The following is a 19,176-nucleotide window of genomic DNA, read 5'->3' as shown; positions in this document are numbered from 1 at the left end:
TCACTGCTCGTAGGCTTAAATTACACCTTTCTTGGCTGCTACTTCAAAGCACATTGTGCGCTGTCTGTCCTGCGTGCTGCACAACAACATTGAATATTTAGTATTTACTGCTGTTTACACTTAGCTCTTTGTGGATTATAGCTCGGCATTTAATACCATTCTTCCATACAAACTGGACGCCAAGCTAAAAGACCTAGGGCTTCCTCACAGCACCTGTAAGTGGATCAATAGCTTCCTCACCGGCCGCAGACAGAGAGTGAGAGTGGGATGTTACACATCTCCAGCCCTAAATCTAAGCACTGGGTCGCCACAGGGCTGCGTGCTTAGTCCACTGCTCTACTCGCTTTATACACACGACTGCACCCCCGCCCACCAGAGCAACACCATTGTAAAGTTCGCAGATGACACTACTGTGGTGGGGCTCATATCTGGGGGAGATGAGTCTGCCTACAGAGATGAGGTGGAGCGGCTGTCTTCATGGTGCAAGGATAACAACCTTCTCCTAAACACGAAAAAGACCAAAGAACTCATAATTGACTACAGAAGACACAAGACAGAAATCCAACCACTAATCATCAGCGACGACTATGTGGAGAGGGTGGCAGACTTCCACTTCTTGGGAGTCAGCATAGAGGGAAACCTATCCTGGAGTGTGAATACCTCTGAGCTACTGAAAAAGACACAACAGAGACTGTACTTTCTGAGAGTGCTTAGGAAGAACAACATCACACAGAGACTGCTGGTGTCTTTCTACAGAGCCTCCATCGAAAGCATACTAACGTACTGCATAGGCATATGGTACGCTAGCTGCACAGTGGCTCAGAGGAAAGCACTCCAGGGAGTAATCAACGCTGCCCAAAGGACAATCGGCTGCCCTCTCCTCAAACTGAAAGACCTACACAGTTCCCGCTGCCTCAAAAGAGCCCATAACATCATAAAGGACACCTCACACCCTGGACACTCCATGTTCGAACTGCTGCCTTCAGGTAAACGGTATAGAACAACATACACAAGGACTAACAGACTCAAACACAGTTTCTACCCAATTGCAATATCATGTCTCAATGCTACTAAAAGTAGATGACTTTCATTGCCCCTGTTGTCATTTGTGCTGCTACTACTGCACATTCACCCAATGTATATACTACATATATATATATATATATAATGTTTTTCCTCTACACCCCCCCCCCCACAATTTTTTTTTTGCACATGTCGAGGAGCGTGTCAGGCTACATTTCACTGTGTGTTATACTTGTATAACTATGCATGTGACAAATAATAAAGAACCTTGAACCTTGAACCTTGATGTTGGAATGCTTTCAGACATGTTTTGTTGGATGCGCTAACAAATTGACTGAGTGATTGATTGTTTGAGTGATATATCAACTAGGTCGTATGTTGAGTGTCTGTATGGGGCCTTAGGCCTGGATTGCTTGGGTGTATTTACTGTATGAGAATACTGTATTTTATATGTATTTCTATCTTTTATATCATATCTATTATAGTTTTTAAGTATTTATCTTTCGTGATGTTGCACTGACTGGAGACATCTTTCAATTTCATTGTACTTGTGACAATGACAATAAAGAATATTCATTCATATTCATTCATTAGCTAGATTAATGCGATGGTGTTGTGTTTAGTATGTTGCTTTGGTTTTTTTTTTTGCCTGTTTTCTATTCTTCTTCTCTCAACAGCTGATCCAGGAGATTTTTTTTCTCCCCCCCTTTCTCACTGTCCCTCTCCCCTTCTGTTTTTCTTTTCCTTCCTCTTTCTTTCTCCCTTTCCTATCCCTCACTAATGTCTGTCCCGTCTGTAACATCTGAAAATAAAATATAATAAATAATAAAAACGAAGGTCGATCAAATGGACCAATACGGCAATGCCACGATGATCCATTTGGCAAAGTAAATCCATTGGGTATCCTTGTTGGTCTTCAGACAACAATTCTGACGGCTAAAGAACCAAATGGGACAGAAAACACCCCCCAAAACCCCCAAAAAAACCACAAAAAAACCACAAGAAAAAAACAAAAAACAAAAGATGGTCGCTCACAGTGGACATAGATGCTTCTTTCACTCCTCTTTCAAACCATCTGTCCTCTCTGTCCAAAATGTGAACATTGGCATCCTCGAAAGAGTGACCTTTGACCTTTAGATGCAGATGGACAGCTGAGTCTTGTCCTGTGGAGGTGGTTCTTCTATGTTGTGCCATGCGCTTGTGAAGTGGCTGTTTGGTCTCTCCGATGTAGAGGTCTGGGCATTCCTCGCTGCACTGTACAATGTGGCCCATATGGAAAAGATATATATAAATCTTATAAAGTTTGTATCTGTCTTGTGTGAAACTTGTATGAAAAGCATATAAGAGTGAAAACAGATATAAGATCCCTTGAAAAATTATATAATGAAACTTGTATGTTTTGGATATTTACTAAAACAATGTATGAAAGTAATGAGAAAGTGGCCACTTTCATGAGTAAATCACATATAAGTTTTTACTATTTCTTTTCCATATGGGGGTGTACGCTAAACGTCTTCAAGCAACTTAAAGAAGTCCAGACGCTTTTCTTTCCAAGCTCCTTAGATTATGATGACCTGGATGACTGAAAACCTTCACAGAAATACCCTTAAAGCTAATTAAAATGTAGTGGGAGAAGGTATAATGGAAACAATAAGGGCCCCAGTACAGGACCTTTAGGCACACCATAGCTGAGAGAAGAGTGCAAGGACCTGTGTCTGTACTGCACTCAGAACCCAACACTCTCCTGCAACGCTTTGCAACTAAATGTCACTGGATGCTTCAAGAAGTGCAGTTTCAGTAGAATGAGCTCCATGAAAACCAGACTGAGATTTGTCAAGTACACTGTGTTTATCCAGGACAGCTGTAACCTGCATAGCTACAACCTTTTCTAACATGTTAGCAATAAATCACAATTTTGACATTGGTCTGTAATTCCTATGAAGAGAAAGGTCAAGCTGGGGTTTTTCTTTAAGTGGGTGGATGACAAAATTCTGAGAATCGACCAGAGAGCAGGAGGATGGTTTCACTGAGTCAACTAATGTTACGAAATAAATAGTGCTTATTTTCTGTTTATATTGTTTTATAGAGGCCAGTGTAAAAAACACCACTTTGAGTTATAAGGTGTGTGAAAGGTCACAGAGTACTGTCTAAGACAGGAAGCTCTGCTTTGTGCAGAGAACAGGAAGCGATGCGGACAGAAAAGTGAAACCAGGCAGAGTTGTTTTGATCGAAACTATGTGTGACTATGTGTGACTATGTGTGACGTATAACAGAACTATATTACGCCCATTCAGCTTGTAATGCTTTAGACCTGTGGATGCTTGCTAGCGTCTGCAGCTCTCCTTTTCCGGAAATGTAGAATAAAGATGATTCTTTGAGCTTTGACCACACTGAGTCGGGTTTTCTCTGTCCAGTACTGGGGATAAAAGAATCGGGTTTAATACTAACTAAAGTAGCTCTGGTGAAGAAACAGGTGAGACACTTTCTAAATCAGCAGGTCGAGCAGGAACAGATGATGCAGCTGCTGAAGGAGAAAAGCATGATCGTCGCTCACCAGCCACACTTCCTCAGCAAAGAGTGTCAGGACAAAAAGCTGTTTCCTCTTCAGTAGCTGATTATGTTTCACTGCTTAGGACCAAACTGATGGAAAAACTTTCAGAAAGAGATGAAGACAAATCAACACGGATGTGAACATAATCAAATTCAAGCTAAAACTTGGCACATCGTCTTTAATGGAACTTTATCTAAAATCTGATTGTCACCCAAAATGTGTCTTTGTTCTTTGAATTCTAAGATATAATAAAATCTATTTAAATGTTCAGTTTATCTTCAACAACAGGAACTTCATTAAGATCTTTATTATTCAATGAAAAAATCAAAAAACACAATTTTATATATAAAATAACTTGTATTTATTTGAAAAATATATTTAGATTCATATCCAGGTAGACATAGCTCGATGTGTTTAATAAGGATAAAGTAACTAGCTTTACATTGATTTTGTTGTTGTTGTTTTTTACAGATCGTATGTGCTGCTTTTGGCTTTCATACAAAATCTTCAAGGTTAACCACCAAAAGGATCTGACAAGTTTAAAATATATATTCTTAAAAAGCAGGTTTGATCACCAGGTGTTAGGGTTACCCCTGAAGTAAATACAAATAGAAAATGTAGTCTGACACCAGGGGGCGTTCTGTCTGTACTCTGGTTTCAATCACTGTCTAAAGGCATGCGTGTACCTGTTTGGCTGCTCATATCACTCTATGTAAAACACATGTGATACAAACATGTGCAAACTGCTCGTGGAAATCTGCCTATACAGCAGCCACAGGTCAAACATCTCCGGTTTGGGGAAACGAGGAGATTTTATTCCACAGCTAACACAGAGACACTGTGGAACCGGCAAGCCAGAACCCAAATCCAGGATACACCGGCTCGGTGAATGTGGTGGTGAAGGTGTGGAGGTGGAACAGTGAGTCAGAGGTTACTTTGTAGAAGGACAGAGTGCCTGCAGGCCAGTCCAAGTATACTGCTACTCTGTTAAAGATGAAGGAGAAGGGGACTGAGGAGAGCACAGTTCTTCTCCTGTCGTGCCAGACAGAGTAACCATCAACAGGAGAGCAGAAGATACTCCACGACTGGTTATTCCATCCAAACCAGCATTCGGCACCCTTTCCTCTCCTTCGGATTCCTTTGTAACTCACTGCTACATAAGCCCCTCCTCTCCACTCGACCTCCCAGTAACAGCGACCAGTTAGACCATTTGTGCACAGCAGCTGACAGCAGTCAAACCTCTCTGGATGATCAGGGTATGGTTGCTTCCACCTCAGCCCTTTCATCACCGTGTTGTAATACACCACGACATTCCTGTTCACCGTGTTTGTGTCCAGTGTGAGCTCACAGAAATCTGATGGAGAAAAAACACAGCAGTAGTTTATTATCTGTCACCTGCTGCTTTATGCAGAGACTGTTCACCAGGTAAAACCTGACCGGCGAATCCGTTTGGATCTTCAGTCAAACTGACAGTTACCTGAAGACACACCAGCTTTTGATTTAAAAGGCACAGTCGATGAATTGTTTTCCCTTTTTTTCCCAAAAACTTTATTGAGCATCAGTATACAGACAGTGCATACAGTATGGAACATAATTAACATATCCAGGGGGTGCAACATAAAAAGTTACATTCATTCAAATAATTTGTAATTAGTGCAAATAGTAATTGTTTTTATAGCCTTTTTATTAAGTGATTCACTGATCAATTTTTATGTAAGATTATCATTATAGTAGTGTTTGAAATGAGGCTTTTGGTTACTGTATTTGCATTTGTGGAAATAAAATTTAGCTAAGATAACTAACAAATTTATTATAAAGTTCTTCTTTTTTTGCCTTCGAAACACACATGGGTTTCCATTACAACCCAGTGTAAGTGCTTGTTGTCATAGCGATGCGTCTGCGCGTCCCGTGACGTAATTATTTTGCGACACGAACGCTACAACAAAGGTAGACGTCAAAGCTCAGGCTGTGGCTTTCGTCAGACTCGTTGATCACAGCATTGTTTTTGGGGCCATTTCCCTTGTTGTCAGGTTTCAGATATTGTGGTTTTATTTCCGTGAACGAGACGCTCTCATGACTCATTGAGTGACATTATTGACCAGCCAATCAGTGGCACAGAGTCTAATGATTTCACACTTTAGTACCTGCTCGGCTCGCTTGGAACCCCGCCGACCAAAAGTACTGAGTCGTAGGTACTAATGGAAAAGATGCAATAAAATCAGTACAATACATTACACTATAATACATTAAATCAATGCATAAAGATATGGTTTTCATTCTGTACAGGGATGAGAACAGCATTAAGCTACAAGAGATGTTTTCTGTGTACGTCTAATATGATTTGAACAGTTATCACTGGTATAAAACATATTACATACACTCAGGAAGAAGCTGCACAACTACATGACTGAGCTATGAATATGTGTAGAGTATTACTTCTTCCCACTCCTTTTCGAGCACCTGATGTACTAGAAGACAATATTTTCCTTCCTTTATATATGCTCTATCTTGTATATATGTACGCATGTGCTTGAAATAAATGATCAATGAAAGCTCCGTTTATTTTAGGAGTTTGTCAAAAAACAACAAACAAAAGGTTCCAGCTCAGCCGCTGGAGTTATGAAGGTGAAGCAGAGCTCACGCAGGTACAGCCTCCTGTGCCACCATTCACCTGACAATGAATGTTTAATTTAATTTAAGGTAAACTTCAAGTTTTATTGAAATTGAATTTGTGGTTTTGTTTTGTTGGACACCTACAGACTTGGATTAATTTGGTTGTAGAGCAGACTTCAAGTGAAACCTGGAGCAGCAGCTCATCTGTATGTTTGCCACTTCACACTCAGCTGTGAACCGCTCCAGTTTGAGCTGGGGGCCACCACCTGACCGTGCAGTTAACAGGAAAATCTGCCCATAGAAATTATGAACAGCATCGGTGTCAATGGACAGAATCCCAGTGAAAATGAGTCCGACTCATTTCCAGTGATGCACACCAAGCTCGGGTGTGTAGCACAGGGACTGAATGGCTCCTAAACACAGAGGATAGAGATTTGGTCCAGCGTTCTACAAAAAGGATTAAAATCGTTCCTCCTGAATCCAAAGTGTTACTAATGGATTCAATTCAATTTTTTATATGGCACCAAATCACAACAACAGTCGCCTCAAGGCGCTTTCTATTGTACAGTAGAGCCTACGATAATAGATACAGAGTAAAACCCAACAGTCATATGACCCCCTATGAGCAGCACTTTGATGACAGTGGGAAGGAAAAACTCCCTTTTAACAGGAAGAAACCTCCAGCAGAACCAGGCTCAGGGAGGGGCGGGGCCATCTGCTGTGATTGGTTGGGGTGAGAGAAGGAAGACAGGATAAAGACATGCTGTGGAAGAGAGACAGAGATTAATAACAAGTATGAGTCAGTGCAGAGAGGTCTGTTAATACATAGTGAGTGAAGAAGAAACACCCAGTGTATCATGGGAATCCCCGGCAGCCTACGTCTATTGCAGCATAACTAAGGGAGGATTCAGGGTCACCTGGTCCAGCTCTAACTATATGCTTTAGCAAAAAGGAAAGTTTGAAGCCTAATCTTGAAAGTAGAGATAGTGTCTGTCTCCTGAATCCAAACTGGAAGCTGGTTCCACAGAAGAGGGGCCTGAAAACTGAAGGCTCTGCCTCCCATTCTACTTTAAATACTCTAGGAACAACAAGTAGGCCTGCAGAGCGAGAGCGAAGCGCTCTAATAGGGTGATATGGTACTACAAGGTCATTAAGATAAGATGGGGCCTGATTAGGAGGTAGAAAGTGATGTCTGGACTCCTCTGCTTAGGCTGCTGACCGCTGCAATCACACCGCAGAAGAAGAAGAAGATGGATGGAGGAACTAACAGGTTTTTTTTCAGTATGATCAAAGTGAACAAACACTCACACTTCTTCAGTCTGGGTTTCAGTCTCTGCTTTCCACAATGTTCCAGCCTGGATGAAGAAACAAAATCATTAAAAACACTCAGAAAAACTAATCATGAAGCTAAAAAAAAATATTGCTACTGTTTCCACTCCCACAGGCGACACTTGGGGACATGCAGTCTTTTTCTTAATGTCCAATAACAGCTTTAGCACGTCAGCACTCAGGAGAGGCTTTCGAGCACTCTTCCCTTTTCTGGAAATGATGGAGTGGGGAATGCAAATGTTGAGCAGGTGCAGGCTGAGAAGCACTTACAGATTAGCCTCTATGAGAATGTCTGAGTGCAATACGTTTAACCAGCTGCTTTGCCATCACTCCTCCTCCTCCTGCCTCCCCTTTCCCTCATCCACCTGCTGGCCTCCACCACTTGCTAATGTTACTGAATCTGTGGAAGCTCCGCGATTGCCACCACACGAAGTAACGACTAACGAGCCTATCTAAATCCCAGTAACGATTAACGCGTTTCTGATTTTGACATAATAACTATTTACCGTGCTCGTTACCACAATAATAACGTAGTTACTGTAACGCGTTACTTAATAATGCATTAGTCCCAACACTGGTGATGAAGTATGAAAAAGCAGTTACTAACTAATTTAGTAGAAAACACTTTTACCACTGACTACAGGGAGTGCAGAATTATTAGGCAACGTCCTTCCCTTTGGCAAAATGGGTCAAAAGAAGGACTTGACAGGCTCAGAAAAGTCAAAAATAGTGAGATATCTTGCAGAGGGATGCAGCAGTCTCAAAATTGCAAAGCTTCTGAAGCGTGATCATCGAACAATCAAGCGTTTCATTGAAAATAGTCAACAGGGTCGCAAGAAGCGTGTGGAAAAACCAAGGTGCAAAATAACTGCCCATGAACTGAGAAAAGTCAAGCGTGCAGCTGCCAAGATGCCACTTGCCACCAGTTTGGCCATATTTCAGAGCTGCAACATCACTGGAGTGCCCAAAAGCACAAGGTGTGCAATACTCAGAGACATGGCCAAGGTAAGAAAGGCTGAAAGACGACCACCACTGAACAAGACACACAAGCTGAAACGTCAAGACTGGGCCAAGAAATATCTCAAGACTGGTTTTTCTAAGGTTTTATGGACTGATGAAAAGAGAGTGAGTCTTGATGGGCCAGATGGATGGGCCCGTGGCTGGATTGGTAAAGGGCAGAGATCTCCAGTCCGACTCAGACGCCAGCAAGGTGGAGGTGGAGTACTGGTTTGGGCTGGTATCATCAAAGATGAGCTTGTGGGGCCTTTTCGGGTTGAGGATGGAGTCAAGCTCAACTCCCAGTCCTACTGCCAGTTTCTGGAAGACACCTTCTTCAAGCAGTGGTACAGGAAGAAGTCTGCATCCTTCAAGAAAAACATGGTTTTCATGCAGGACAATGCTCCATCACACGCGTCCAAGTACTCCACAGCGTGGCTGGCAAGAAAGGGTATAAAAGAAGAAAAACTAATGACATGGCCACCTTGTTCACCTGATCTGAACCCCATTGAGAACCTGTGGTCCATCATCAAATGTGAGATTTACAAGGAGGGAAAACAGTACACCTCTCTGAACAGTGTCTGGGAGGCTGTGGTTGCTGCTGCACGCAATGTTGATGGTGAACAGATGAAAACACTGACAGAATCCATGGATGGCAGGCTTTTGAGTGTCCTTGCAAAGAAAGGTGGCTATATTGGTCGCTGATTTGTTTTTGTTTTGTTTTTGAATGTCAGAAATGTATATTTGTGAATGTGGAGATGTTATATTGGTGTCACTGGTAAAAATAAATAATTGAAATGGGTATATATTTGTTTTTTGTTAAGTTGCCTAATAATTATGCACAGTAATAGTCACCTGCACACACAGATATCCCCCTAAAATAGCTAAAACTAAAAACAAACTAAAAACTACTTCCAAAAACATTCAGCTTTGATATTAATGAGTTTTTTGGGTTCATTGAGAACATGGTTGTTGTTCAATACTAAAATTATTCCTCAAAAATACAGCTTGCCTAATAATTCTGCACTCCCTGTATAGCGCACAGTTTTGGCTCCACCTCTTTTTATGCAACATTCTCTGGTGATTAATACTCACTAAGTTTTTTAGGCTAAGACTGATCACAGAGGTAGTTTGGGCATGGCTCCTTTCAGTTCCTACATGACTGAATACCAGAGAACAAACCAAGGTCCACAAAGACGTGGCCTGCACAGAGTCCTGACCTCAACCTGAAAGAACATCTTTGGGAGTAATTAGAGCAGAAACTATGAGCCAACACCAGTGTCTGACTTAACAAATGCACTTCTAGAGAAATGGTCAAAAATCCCCATAAACACACTTGTGGGAAGCCTTTCCAACAGAATTGAAGCTGTTATGTGTGTGTGAAGGTAGACGAGCGAATACTCTGGGTAATGTGGCGCATCTGATTTTGGCAAATCTTTGTGTAAAATACTCCTTTGTGTTGACCAATCTGTTTATAGATGAAGCAAACTGGGGGTTCAACGCTCATTTTCATCTATATTATAGCTGGTTATCTGTCTAGCACGAACGAATGTCATCTGTGGGTCACACCTGAGAGTGTCCAGTCGGCAGCTTGGTATATGTATACATACATACATATATGTGTATATGTATACATACATACATATATGTGTATATGTATACATACATACATACATACATATATGTGTATATGTATACATACATACATACATACATATATATATGTGTATATGTATACATTTTTTTTTTCACCCAATGACATGCATATCAGCTTCTAACTTTTATGTATGTTGTTTCTCTGGATTTTTGGTTAATATTCTTTCTCTTCCTGGAAATTCATCAGGGGATCAAATAATTATTCCCCCCACTGTATACAGTAAACAGCAATGGCTCAAAGATCGAACCCTGTGGCACTACTGTAATGCCAAGACCCCTTAGTGGTGGTATTTCTAACTTTATCCTGGCACACTAACAGTTCTCAGAGAAAAACACTGAATCAAGTTTTGTACATTGCAGATTAGAATTCAGATAACTTAACCACTGAGTGATTAACCGTATCAAAGGCCAGGTTCAGAAAAACAGCAGTTTATCCCTGTTGAATTGTCCGTTGTTTATGGTCTCTGCAAGAATTGATCACTGTTACTACAACCTTTGAATCAAGCTAATTAACATTTATATGGTTATCTGTTGAACCGAAGCTGAACTCTGACCTGAGAATCTCCAGTTTGCAGTGTGGATTCTCCAGTCCTGTGGCCAGCAAAGTCAGGCCTGAATCCTGCAGGTCATTGTTACTCATGTCGATCACTCTCAAAGTGGAGGGCTTGGAGCTGAGAACTGATGACAGTGTTTTACAGCTTCCCTCTGTCAGATTACAGCCACTCAGTCTGGAAGCAATTAAAAAAACACTTTATAGGTCATAACCATCACCTTCGTTTTCGCTATCTTTAAGGACTAATCCGTATCACTCAAAGCTTTCAAATTTTATTTTATTGTGTTCAGATTTCCCCCAACAGCAGTGATGAGTTTGTAGAAAATAGTTAGTCAATAAATAATAATATGCAGATCTTATCCTATGAAGTACAAATGGAAACAAGTAATTCTCTTACATCAGTCAGCCAGTCTGAAGTTATTTAGGCCTACTGCTCTATTTTCAGTCTCTCATGAGCTGCTGACCAGCACACATGCTTTGGTGACTAAATTAAGTGATGAGACTGAACAGATATAAATATATCTTACTAGAATAGAATAGAATTCAACTTTATGTCATTGCACATGTCACAAGTACAAGGCAACGAATTGCAGTTTGCGTTTATTCAGAAGTGCTTTTGCCATAATATAGATATATTACAATATATATATTAGCAATAATATAGATGTGTAAGTATATTACAGGAATGGGTCTGTTATAGGTATGAGGGTACAAAATATGGGTCTATTATGGGTATGTTACAATGTACACGGTATGAAGATATGTTATGAATATGCTATGACTATAAGTATGTACAGGCTGTAGTGAGTGTACAGGCTATGTACAGGATATAAATGTGAAAACTATACAGAAATATGACATATAAAGCTATACAGGAATATGAACTATGCAAGTTATAAACAGTTGTAAACAGTTGTAGAATTATAATTACCATATTGTACAGAATCATTGTCTATACAGCATTTACAGTAGTGCAGTTAAGATCAGTGAGATATGTGGATGATTTCTATAGAGGCTGTATAAAGTGCTAATGGTAGTGAGTGGTGGTTCAGTCCATGTTATTATTGTGTGTATGAGGGTACAGTTGGCCAGTTGTTTGTTTTTGTCCATTGTGTGTGTGTAGGTGGTTGTGGGTGTGTGTATGTAACTACATCAGATTGTTAACTTTGTGTTTTCACCTTGTCCTGTTTGTTGTCATTGTTCTGAACTCTGACCTGAGAATCTCCAGTTTGCAGTGTGGATTCTCCAGTCCTGCCGCCAGCAAGGTCACCCCTGAATCCTGCAGGTCATTGTTACTCATGTCGAGCTCTATCAAAGTGGAGGGCTTGGAGCTGAGAACTGATGATAGTACTTTACAGCTTTCCTCTGTCAGGTTGCAGCCACTCAGTCTGGATGCAATTTATAAAAAAAAAACACACAGACAAACACTAACACTGGTGTACAATGTAAAACAGTCAAACTTTCAGATTGTGCTTCAATCAATGACATACTGTAGCTCCTGTGAAAAATAGAACTTCAAATCAGAAGTACCTGACTCTGTGGTATAATTCTCAAACACGTAGCCTAAAGCAGATGACTCATAAGCTGGAGAGGAAATGGCGTGCCACAAATTTAGAGGATCATCATTTAGCCTGGAGAAATAGTTTGCTGCTTTATAAGAAAGCCCTCCGCAAAGCCAGAACATCTTACTATTCATCACTGATTGAAGAAAATCAGAACAACCCCAGGTTTCTCTTTAGCACTGTAGCCAGGCTGACAAACAGTCAGAGCTCTGTTGAGCCAACCATCCCTTTAATGTTAACTAGTAATGACTTCATGAACTTCTTCACTGTGTTTATACACCTCTCATTAGTTATATTTTATATTTTGGGGGTCTTCTTTTCTCTTAATTATTGTAGGGTCTTTATCTTTCAATATAAAGTTACTTGAGGCAACTGCAGTTCCAATTAGGTGCTATATGAAATTGAATTGAACTTCAAATATGTGAAGTATTCTTTACTATTAGAATCAAAGACTGAGCTGACTACTGATGTCACTATAACTTTTAGGCAAATGAAATCAAATAACTTTATTACACTAAACAGTATTGCATTGATCACTCTTACTCCCACAAATACATTTGGGTAAATGCTAAGAATCAGAGATTATGCTGAATGGTCGAGAAACACATTATTACGGTTACATTATTAGATGGGTGGTAGTTTTGTGCACTTACATTATTGTGTTGGAAGCTTTGACCGCAGGCAATAGTCTTAGAAGAGCTTCCTCGGAAGCAGAGTATTTCTTCAGGTCAAAAAGATTAAGATGTTCTTCTGATGACACTAAGATGAAGACCAGAGCTGACCACTGAGCTGGAGTCAGTTCATGGGTGCAGAGGCATCCTGAACTCAGGTACTGTTGGATCTCCTCCACTAATGAACAATCATTTAGTTCATTCAGACAGTGAAACAAATTGATGTTTCTCTCTGCAGACACATTCTCACTGATTTTCTTCTTGATATATTGAACTGTGTTCTGAGTGGTCTCTGAACTACAGTCTGTTTTTCTCAGCACGTCCTGTAGTTTGTCCTGATTGGTCTGCAGTGAAAGACCCAGAAGGAAGCGAAGGAACAAGTCCAGGTGTCCATTTGGACTCTGCAAGGCCCTGTTAATGAAATTCCTGTGGATTTTCTTTGAAGCAGTTTTACTGAAAAATAGCCAAAGGTTTTTCAGTGATGGTTGTGGCAATGGCATCACATTTATGTTACTGTTGTTAAGCGACATCCTCACATAAAGAGCAGCCAGAAACTCCTGAACGCTCAGATGGACGAAGCTGAACATCTTGTCTTTCCCTTTCCTTCCTCGATCTTCTTTGAAGATCTCTGTGAACACTCCTGAGCACACCGAGGCTTTGCTGAAATCAATGCCGCTCTCTCTCAGATCCTTCTCATAGAAGATCAGGTTGCCCTTTTCCAGCTGCTCAAAGGCCAGTTTTGCTAATGACTTAATGTATTGAATGCTCTTCTCTGGGCCATACTTTTCTTTTGTCCGATCAATCTGAAACACCAGGAACTCTGCGTACATCTCAGTCAGAGTCTTGGGCAGCTCTCCTCCCTCTCTGGTTTTCAACACATCCTCCAGAACTGTTGCAGTGATCCAGCAGAAGACTGGGATGTGGCACATGATGTGGAGGCTTCGTGATGTCTCGATATGGGAGATGAGTTTGTCAGCCTCCTCCTTACCTTTGAATCTCTTCCTGAAGTACTCCTCTTTCTGTGGGTCTGTGAACCCCCTGACCTCTGTTGTACTGCTGATAAACTCTCGAGGGATCTGATTGGCCGCTGCAGGCCGTGTGGTTACCCAGATGCGAGCAGAGCGTAGCAGTTTCCCATTGATGAGTTTCCTCAGCAGGACATCTGTTTTAGTTGCCTTTGTTACATCGACAGAGCGAATGTCTTCAGAATGAAGGTCGAGATGAAGGCGGCTCTCATCCAGCCCATCAAACACAAACAGAAGTTTGAATTTACTCTTGTCATAGTTGGTGATTCCTGATGACTGAACATCTGTAAAGATGTAATTAAGAGCCTCCTGTGAGATGCCTACAGTTTCTGGGATGCATTCATGAATGAGCTCTGCCAAACTGAACTTTTCTCCCTTCAGAGGATTCAGCTGACGGAAGGTGAAGGGGAAAATCAGATGCACATCTTGATTGGATCTTTGTTCAGCCCAGTCCAAAACAAACTTGTGAACAAGGAAAGTTTTTCCAATTCCTGCGATTCCATTGGTCATCACTGTTTTGATGGGTCTGTAGTCTCCTGAAGGATGTTTGAACATGTCTGTGGGTCTAATAGGTTTCTCTGGCTCTGCTGGCTTCCATACTTTCTCAATCTGCCGGACCTCATGCTGTGTGTTGATATGTACATCATACCCAGCTGTGATGTACAGCTCTGTGTAGATATCAACCAGACACTGTTTATCTTCTGCCCAACCTTCTTGTGCGCACATAAACTTGTCCTGGAAGTTTGATTGAAGCATCTGTTGGTAAGATGCGATGGGGTGAGGCTCTGGTACTGGAACCATCACATCTATATCAAATATGAATGAAAAGAAAGAAAGTGTGAGGCTTTTGTGCGGAGATGCCTATCTCGATGACCATCTGGCAGGCCTTGCATTTAATCATCACCAACTGAAAGGACACAAAACAATGGGAGATGTACCTGCACTGAATCAAAGTTTTACAGAAATGACCCTCTTGTTCTTTGTTGGAAACTCCAGCACAGCAGAGCTGGAAGAGTTTGGGTCCTGAGCCTTACCCATCTCTGGAGGTTGCCCAGTTATTTTGGGCTGGCACTATTCTAATTCTCACAGCAGGTCCAATTCCTTCCACACCAGATCTGCGATATTCTGTGGCCTTCAAAACAATCTGCAATGGGTTCAAGAGATCGAGCTCCTTCCCAGCTCACATTGAACCCAAACTCAGTGCCTGTCCGTGCATGAGATCAATCCACATCTATGCCGAACTTTGGGAATAAGGTTAATGAAATAACTAAAACTTGCTTTGGCGAATAAAAATGTCTGGACTCCTGGCTTTGATCAATATAAATTGTTTAGAAGCAGGGTGGCTGTGGCTTAGGCCATAGACCAGGTCATCTACTAAATGAAATGTCAGTGGGTTCAGTCCTGCAGTTTGCATGTCAATAAAACTTGTGTAAGACAGTGAACCCAAATTGTTCTCTGTGATTCCACTGGACAGTGAGTGTGTGCATCATAGTTAGAAAGTTCTTAAAATGCACAGAATATCAGTGTGTGTTGTTTTAATTTGTGAAATTTGTCCTTTAAATGGGTGAATGTGGTTGTAATAAAGACCACCTCATCAGTGTTGGAGAGTAACGTAATACATGTACCGGCATTACGTATTTAAAATGACAAAATATGAGTAACTGTATTCTGTTACAGTTACCGTAAAAGGTGGTATTCAGAATACAGTTACTTTGTTGAAATAAATGGATTACACGGTCTTTTCCTGTTTCATATGTTAGGCTGTGCTCTCTCTAGTTTTTGGTAATTCCACGCCGGAGGAAACCCAAACAAAACACAGGAGGCTCTAATGCCTGTGTCTCAATCTCACCTCCAGCATAATGATGTGAAAATATATTCTAAAAAATTATTATACAAAAATGATTTAATATGAAGGCATCGCCCTAAAGCATGTAGCCTGATGGGCAGTGTAGTCCGTGCTGCAGGGAGAATGGACTGCTGTACCCGTGATGTGTCTGTGAGCGAGGGAGGGAGAAAAAGCAAAAGTACGAGCTGTCATCGAGCAGAAACGGGAGCTGGAAGCATGTAAATATAATAATAACCACTGCAGCCAAACAGAGAGCCTGACGAGTCCAGCTGTAAGTAAGCTGTTAAGACTCGACTGTACAGCTGTGTTCCTGTTTTCCTCTGAAACAATAAGTCCCGTTGCAGCAGCCTTTCAACGCCTCTCTCTGTCTCTCGGTAGCAAAGTGACCCACACAACAAAGTAAAGCTAGTTTTCAGCTACGAGCCCGACACGAACCCGACGTATCAGCCAGAGGTCCCTTTACTACGGTTCGGAGCCGCTGACCTGTTTTATATACGCGAGGAATAGTTTTCTATACGAGATCGCTGCAAAAAGTGCAGCCTTACCTAATGTCCACCTACTGTTACTCATTTATATTAAGATTTAAACATCTAGTTGGTGTTGGTGTGGAGAGTAACCTTCAGTAATAGTAATAAATCACACAGCAATAGGACATTCATGTAGTTGTAAAAAGCATGACAATATATTAAGTAATCCAAAGTATTCAGAATACGTTACTCTCATTGAGTAAAGTAACGGAATACGTTACAAAATACATTTTCGGGCATGTAATCTGTAATCTGTAGTGGAATACATTTTAAAAGTAACCTTCCCAACACTGCACGTCGTGTGCTCAGTTAGAGACATCACAATGAAAATAATAATTAATATTATTTCAAACATATTACTGTATGTCTGGAAAGTAAATTATTACCATTATTCTCATTGGTCTGAGAAAAAGAATCCCGAGTCTGAGAGGAGGAAGATCCTCTTTTCTCTGATGTCTCCCCACCATCGCTGACATCCACTGACAGACAGAGATAATGAACGTGAAACTAGGTCAGACTGCAGAAACAACATGTTTGTCTCTTCCTGTGACTGACCTTCTGCTCCAGAGATGGCAGAGAAACTCTCCAGCAGATCATTCCTGTGGATCCTCTCTAAAACCTTCCTGGTCACCTCAACAGCTCCAGGAAGTCTGTATGTCTGCACCATCAGGTCTACGGTGTCCCACGTGCTTGTTGCCTGAAGTCGGCTCTTTTTGATGGTCGGGAAGTCTTCAAGGATCTCTTCCTGCTGCAGGAACCACTTGAATTTATCAAACTCTTCATCTCCCAAATCTTCCAGAGTGTTTAAGAGGTCCTCTGACGTCATCACTGCTCCCTGATAACAGAGAATATTGCCACTTATTTACCAGATGTATTTTAAGTTTCAGCTTTTCTGTCCAGCTTATAAACATTATAAAATATTAACATGTTAAGGGTCCTAGGCTAGACCCCCTTATGCTAACCAAGCCTACCGCAGACATGAGTGAGAGAGATAAATATGAACCCATACTGGCTCGGACGTCACCCGGATCAACAAGGTCCACGTCAGGTGTTGAGGAACCAGGACGCCCTGATGAGAAGTGGGCCCCTGGAAGAAGAAGGCATCGGTGGGCAAGAGATTAAAGTAGAGCGCTGTTGGAATGCTTCAACCCCAGTGGAAGGGGTTACATGAATAGAATGAGAGACTATGGACTCTTCCATAACCAACATCCACAGTGATGGTAAAACAACTAGTAGCTCAGTGTTCCAACATTTGGAAGATGGGACTGCTCTCATGGGTAGAGATTGACGGGGCACAACACACATGCTACACCAAGGGGGAGCCATGACGACAGTTCGGGGGGAGATATCATCACCCCGCCCGAGATTGGGTGCTAAGCCCCAAGTCCTCTTCTAGTGTTGCATCTCCAGCCTCGGAGGTGCTGTTCTCATATTGTTCCCCTGCAACGGAGAGTACACCTTGGCTGGTTCTGTGGAGAACAGCTGGTTTGTTCTCTTGCCCATCTTTACACTGTTTACATATATATTCTATACCAAACATATCTTTGTGAAAAAAAAGTTACATTGAGGTTGTTTCTGTTGTGGAGAAGCTTCAGCTCTTGTCTTTCTGGCTGCTGCTGTTTAAATCCTTTCAAAGATTGTAAGTGGGACTCGGTAACATTGAGGAAATGATGCTTGACCCATAAAATACTGTTATGTATGTTCGTTTGACTGAATCCAGCCGTGTTCTGAATCACTCGTAAAGATTTGTCCATTTTTTCCCCAAAACATCCTGCCGCCTTTTTTGGAGTAAAGTCTCTGTATAATAGTTTGTAAAACTATAGTCTGTTGATCTGCTGTTCATCCTGCAGCTTATAAGCATGACTAAAGCAGAACAAAGAACTTCCCTCTTCTTGTTCTCACTATGCAACAATTCAGTATTGTGCAATAGTTCTGTCAAAACTTCAGATTTTCCCGATTACCTGCATGTTGCCTCAAAGCCTGATTTATACTTCAAGAACCATATTTATGTAAAAATAAATATGTAAAAAATAAATGTAAAAACATTAAAAACGTAAAACTGATGAGCCCCTTTTGTGGCTCATCAGGTTAAATTGAATGCGTGGCTATAATAAAGAGAGACTGAATCAATAAACAACCTTTTGCTTTTATTAAATGATGCTGATTATTTTGAAGCTACGAGCCTAATAAACTGTCCAGATGACCTGCCACATAGGGCGGTTTAATAATCAACAATCTTTAGCTTTGTGATCAGGAAGTAGAAGAATGTTTTTGAGACTTACATCGAAACAGGAGCTGAAGTCTCAGTCGAATCTCCTCAGTGTTTATGAGGAGAGCAGCACGACTGACGGCTGTTTAAAGAGAGAGGAAGTATGCTCGCACACACATTTCCTTTTATAACGAGAGACGAGTGAATGTGGTGTTGGGATTTATGTTTATCTGTAAGGCTAATATCTCATAACTAGCAGCACATATTTGTGTTTTATCGTTTACTGCACACAGTGTATTGTGTCTTTGGAGGTGGACTGTTACTCTGATATTGTTTGACTAAACAGAGAGGAGCCCCCCCCTCTGCCTCACCAGACCATGTTTACCTTAAACATGGTCATAAATTTCTGGGCTTGGAGAAGCTGTCTATCTCTTTATGTAGGTCTGACAGAGGGTAAGAGGTGGTTGCCACGGTGATGGGTGAGGCGGCTCCAAATAAGGAGATGCCCAGAAAGCTGCAGAGGAAGAAACCTGAGCCAACATCAGACCTGAGGCCACCCTAAAATGTTTAGACCAATCACTGTGGTGTCTTGTTTTTCACACATAAAAAAAGTTT

The 19,176-nt window shown here is 41.3% G+C and overlaps 2 protein-coding genes across 4 annotated transcripts; both read right to left on the bottom strand.

Moving 5' to 3' along the window:
* Positions 1–3,934: 3,934 nt before the first annotated feature.
* On the bottom strand, positions 3,935–10,101 carry LOC120734668 (neoverrucotoxin subunit alpha-like). The gene is made up of 4 exons (XM_040033609.1): positions 10,082–10,101; positions 7,496–7,542; positions 5,719–5,769; positions 3,935–4,928 (listed from the first exon to the last, which is right to left on the bottom strand). Exon 4 carries the CDS (start codon positions 4,858–4,860, stop codon positions 4,399–4,401), a length of 462 nt encoding a protein of 153 aa, XP_039889543.1. The 5' UTR covers positions 4,861–4,928; positions 5,719–5,769; positions 7,496–7,542; positions 10,082–10,101; the 3' UTR covers positions 3,935–4,398.
* Positions 10,102–10,251: 150 nt separating this feature from the next.
* LOC120734655 (NACHT, LRR and PYD domains-containing protein 12-like) lies at positions 10,252–18,717 on the bottom strand. Of its 3 annotated transcripts, XM_040033591.1 has the most exons (7): positions 18,635–18,717; positions 17,362–17,439; positions 16,908–17,187; positions 16,739–16,831; positions 12,937–14,785; positions 11,900–12,109; positions 10,252–10,896 (listed from the first exon to the last, which is right to left on the bottom strand). In XM_040033591.1, the coding sequence occupies exons 3-7, from the start codon at positions 17,176–17,178 to the stop codon at positions 10,674–10,676; spliced, it is 2,646 nt and encodes an 881-aa protein (XP_039889525.1). In that variant the 5' UTR covers positions 17,179–17,187; positions 17,362–17,439; positions 18,635–18,717; the 3' UTR covers positions 10,252–10,673. The 3 variants fall into 3 exon arrangements, with proteins under 3 accessions (XP_039889525.1, XP_039889526.1, XP_039889524.1); XM_040033592.1 differs by lacking the exon at positions 18,635–18,717 and having other exon boundaries at positions 17,362–18,604; XM_040033590.1 differs by lacking the exon at positions 18,635–18,717 and having other exon boundaries at positions 11,936–12,109; positions 17,324–18,603.
* Positions 18,718–19,176: the final 459 nt, after the last annotated feature.

The sequence above is a fragment of the Simochromis diagramma genome, unplaced genomic scaffold, assembly GCF_900408965.1.
Source record: "Simochromis diagramma unplaced genomic scaffold, fSimDia1.1 OVJJ01000571.1, whole genome shotgun sequence".
NCBI lineage: Eukaryota > Metazoa > Chordata > Actinopteri > Cichliformes > Cichlidae > Simochromis > Simochromis diagramma.
The sequence above is the reverse complement of the archived record's forward strand: the minus strand, read 5'-3'. Positions and strand labels throughout refer to the sequence as shown.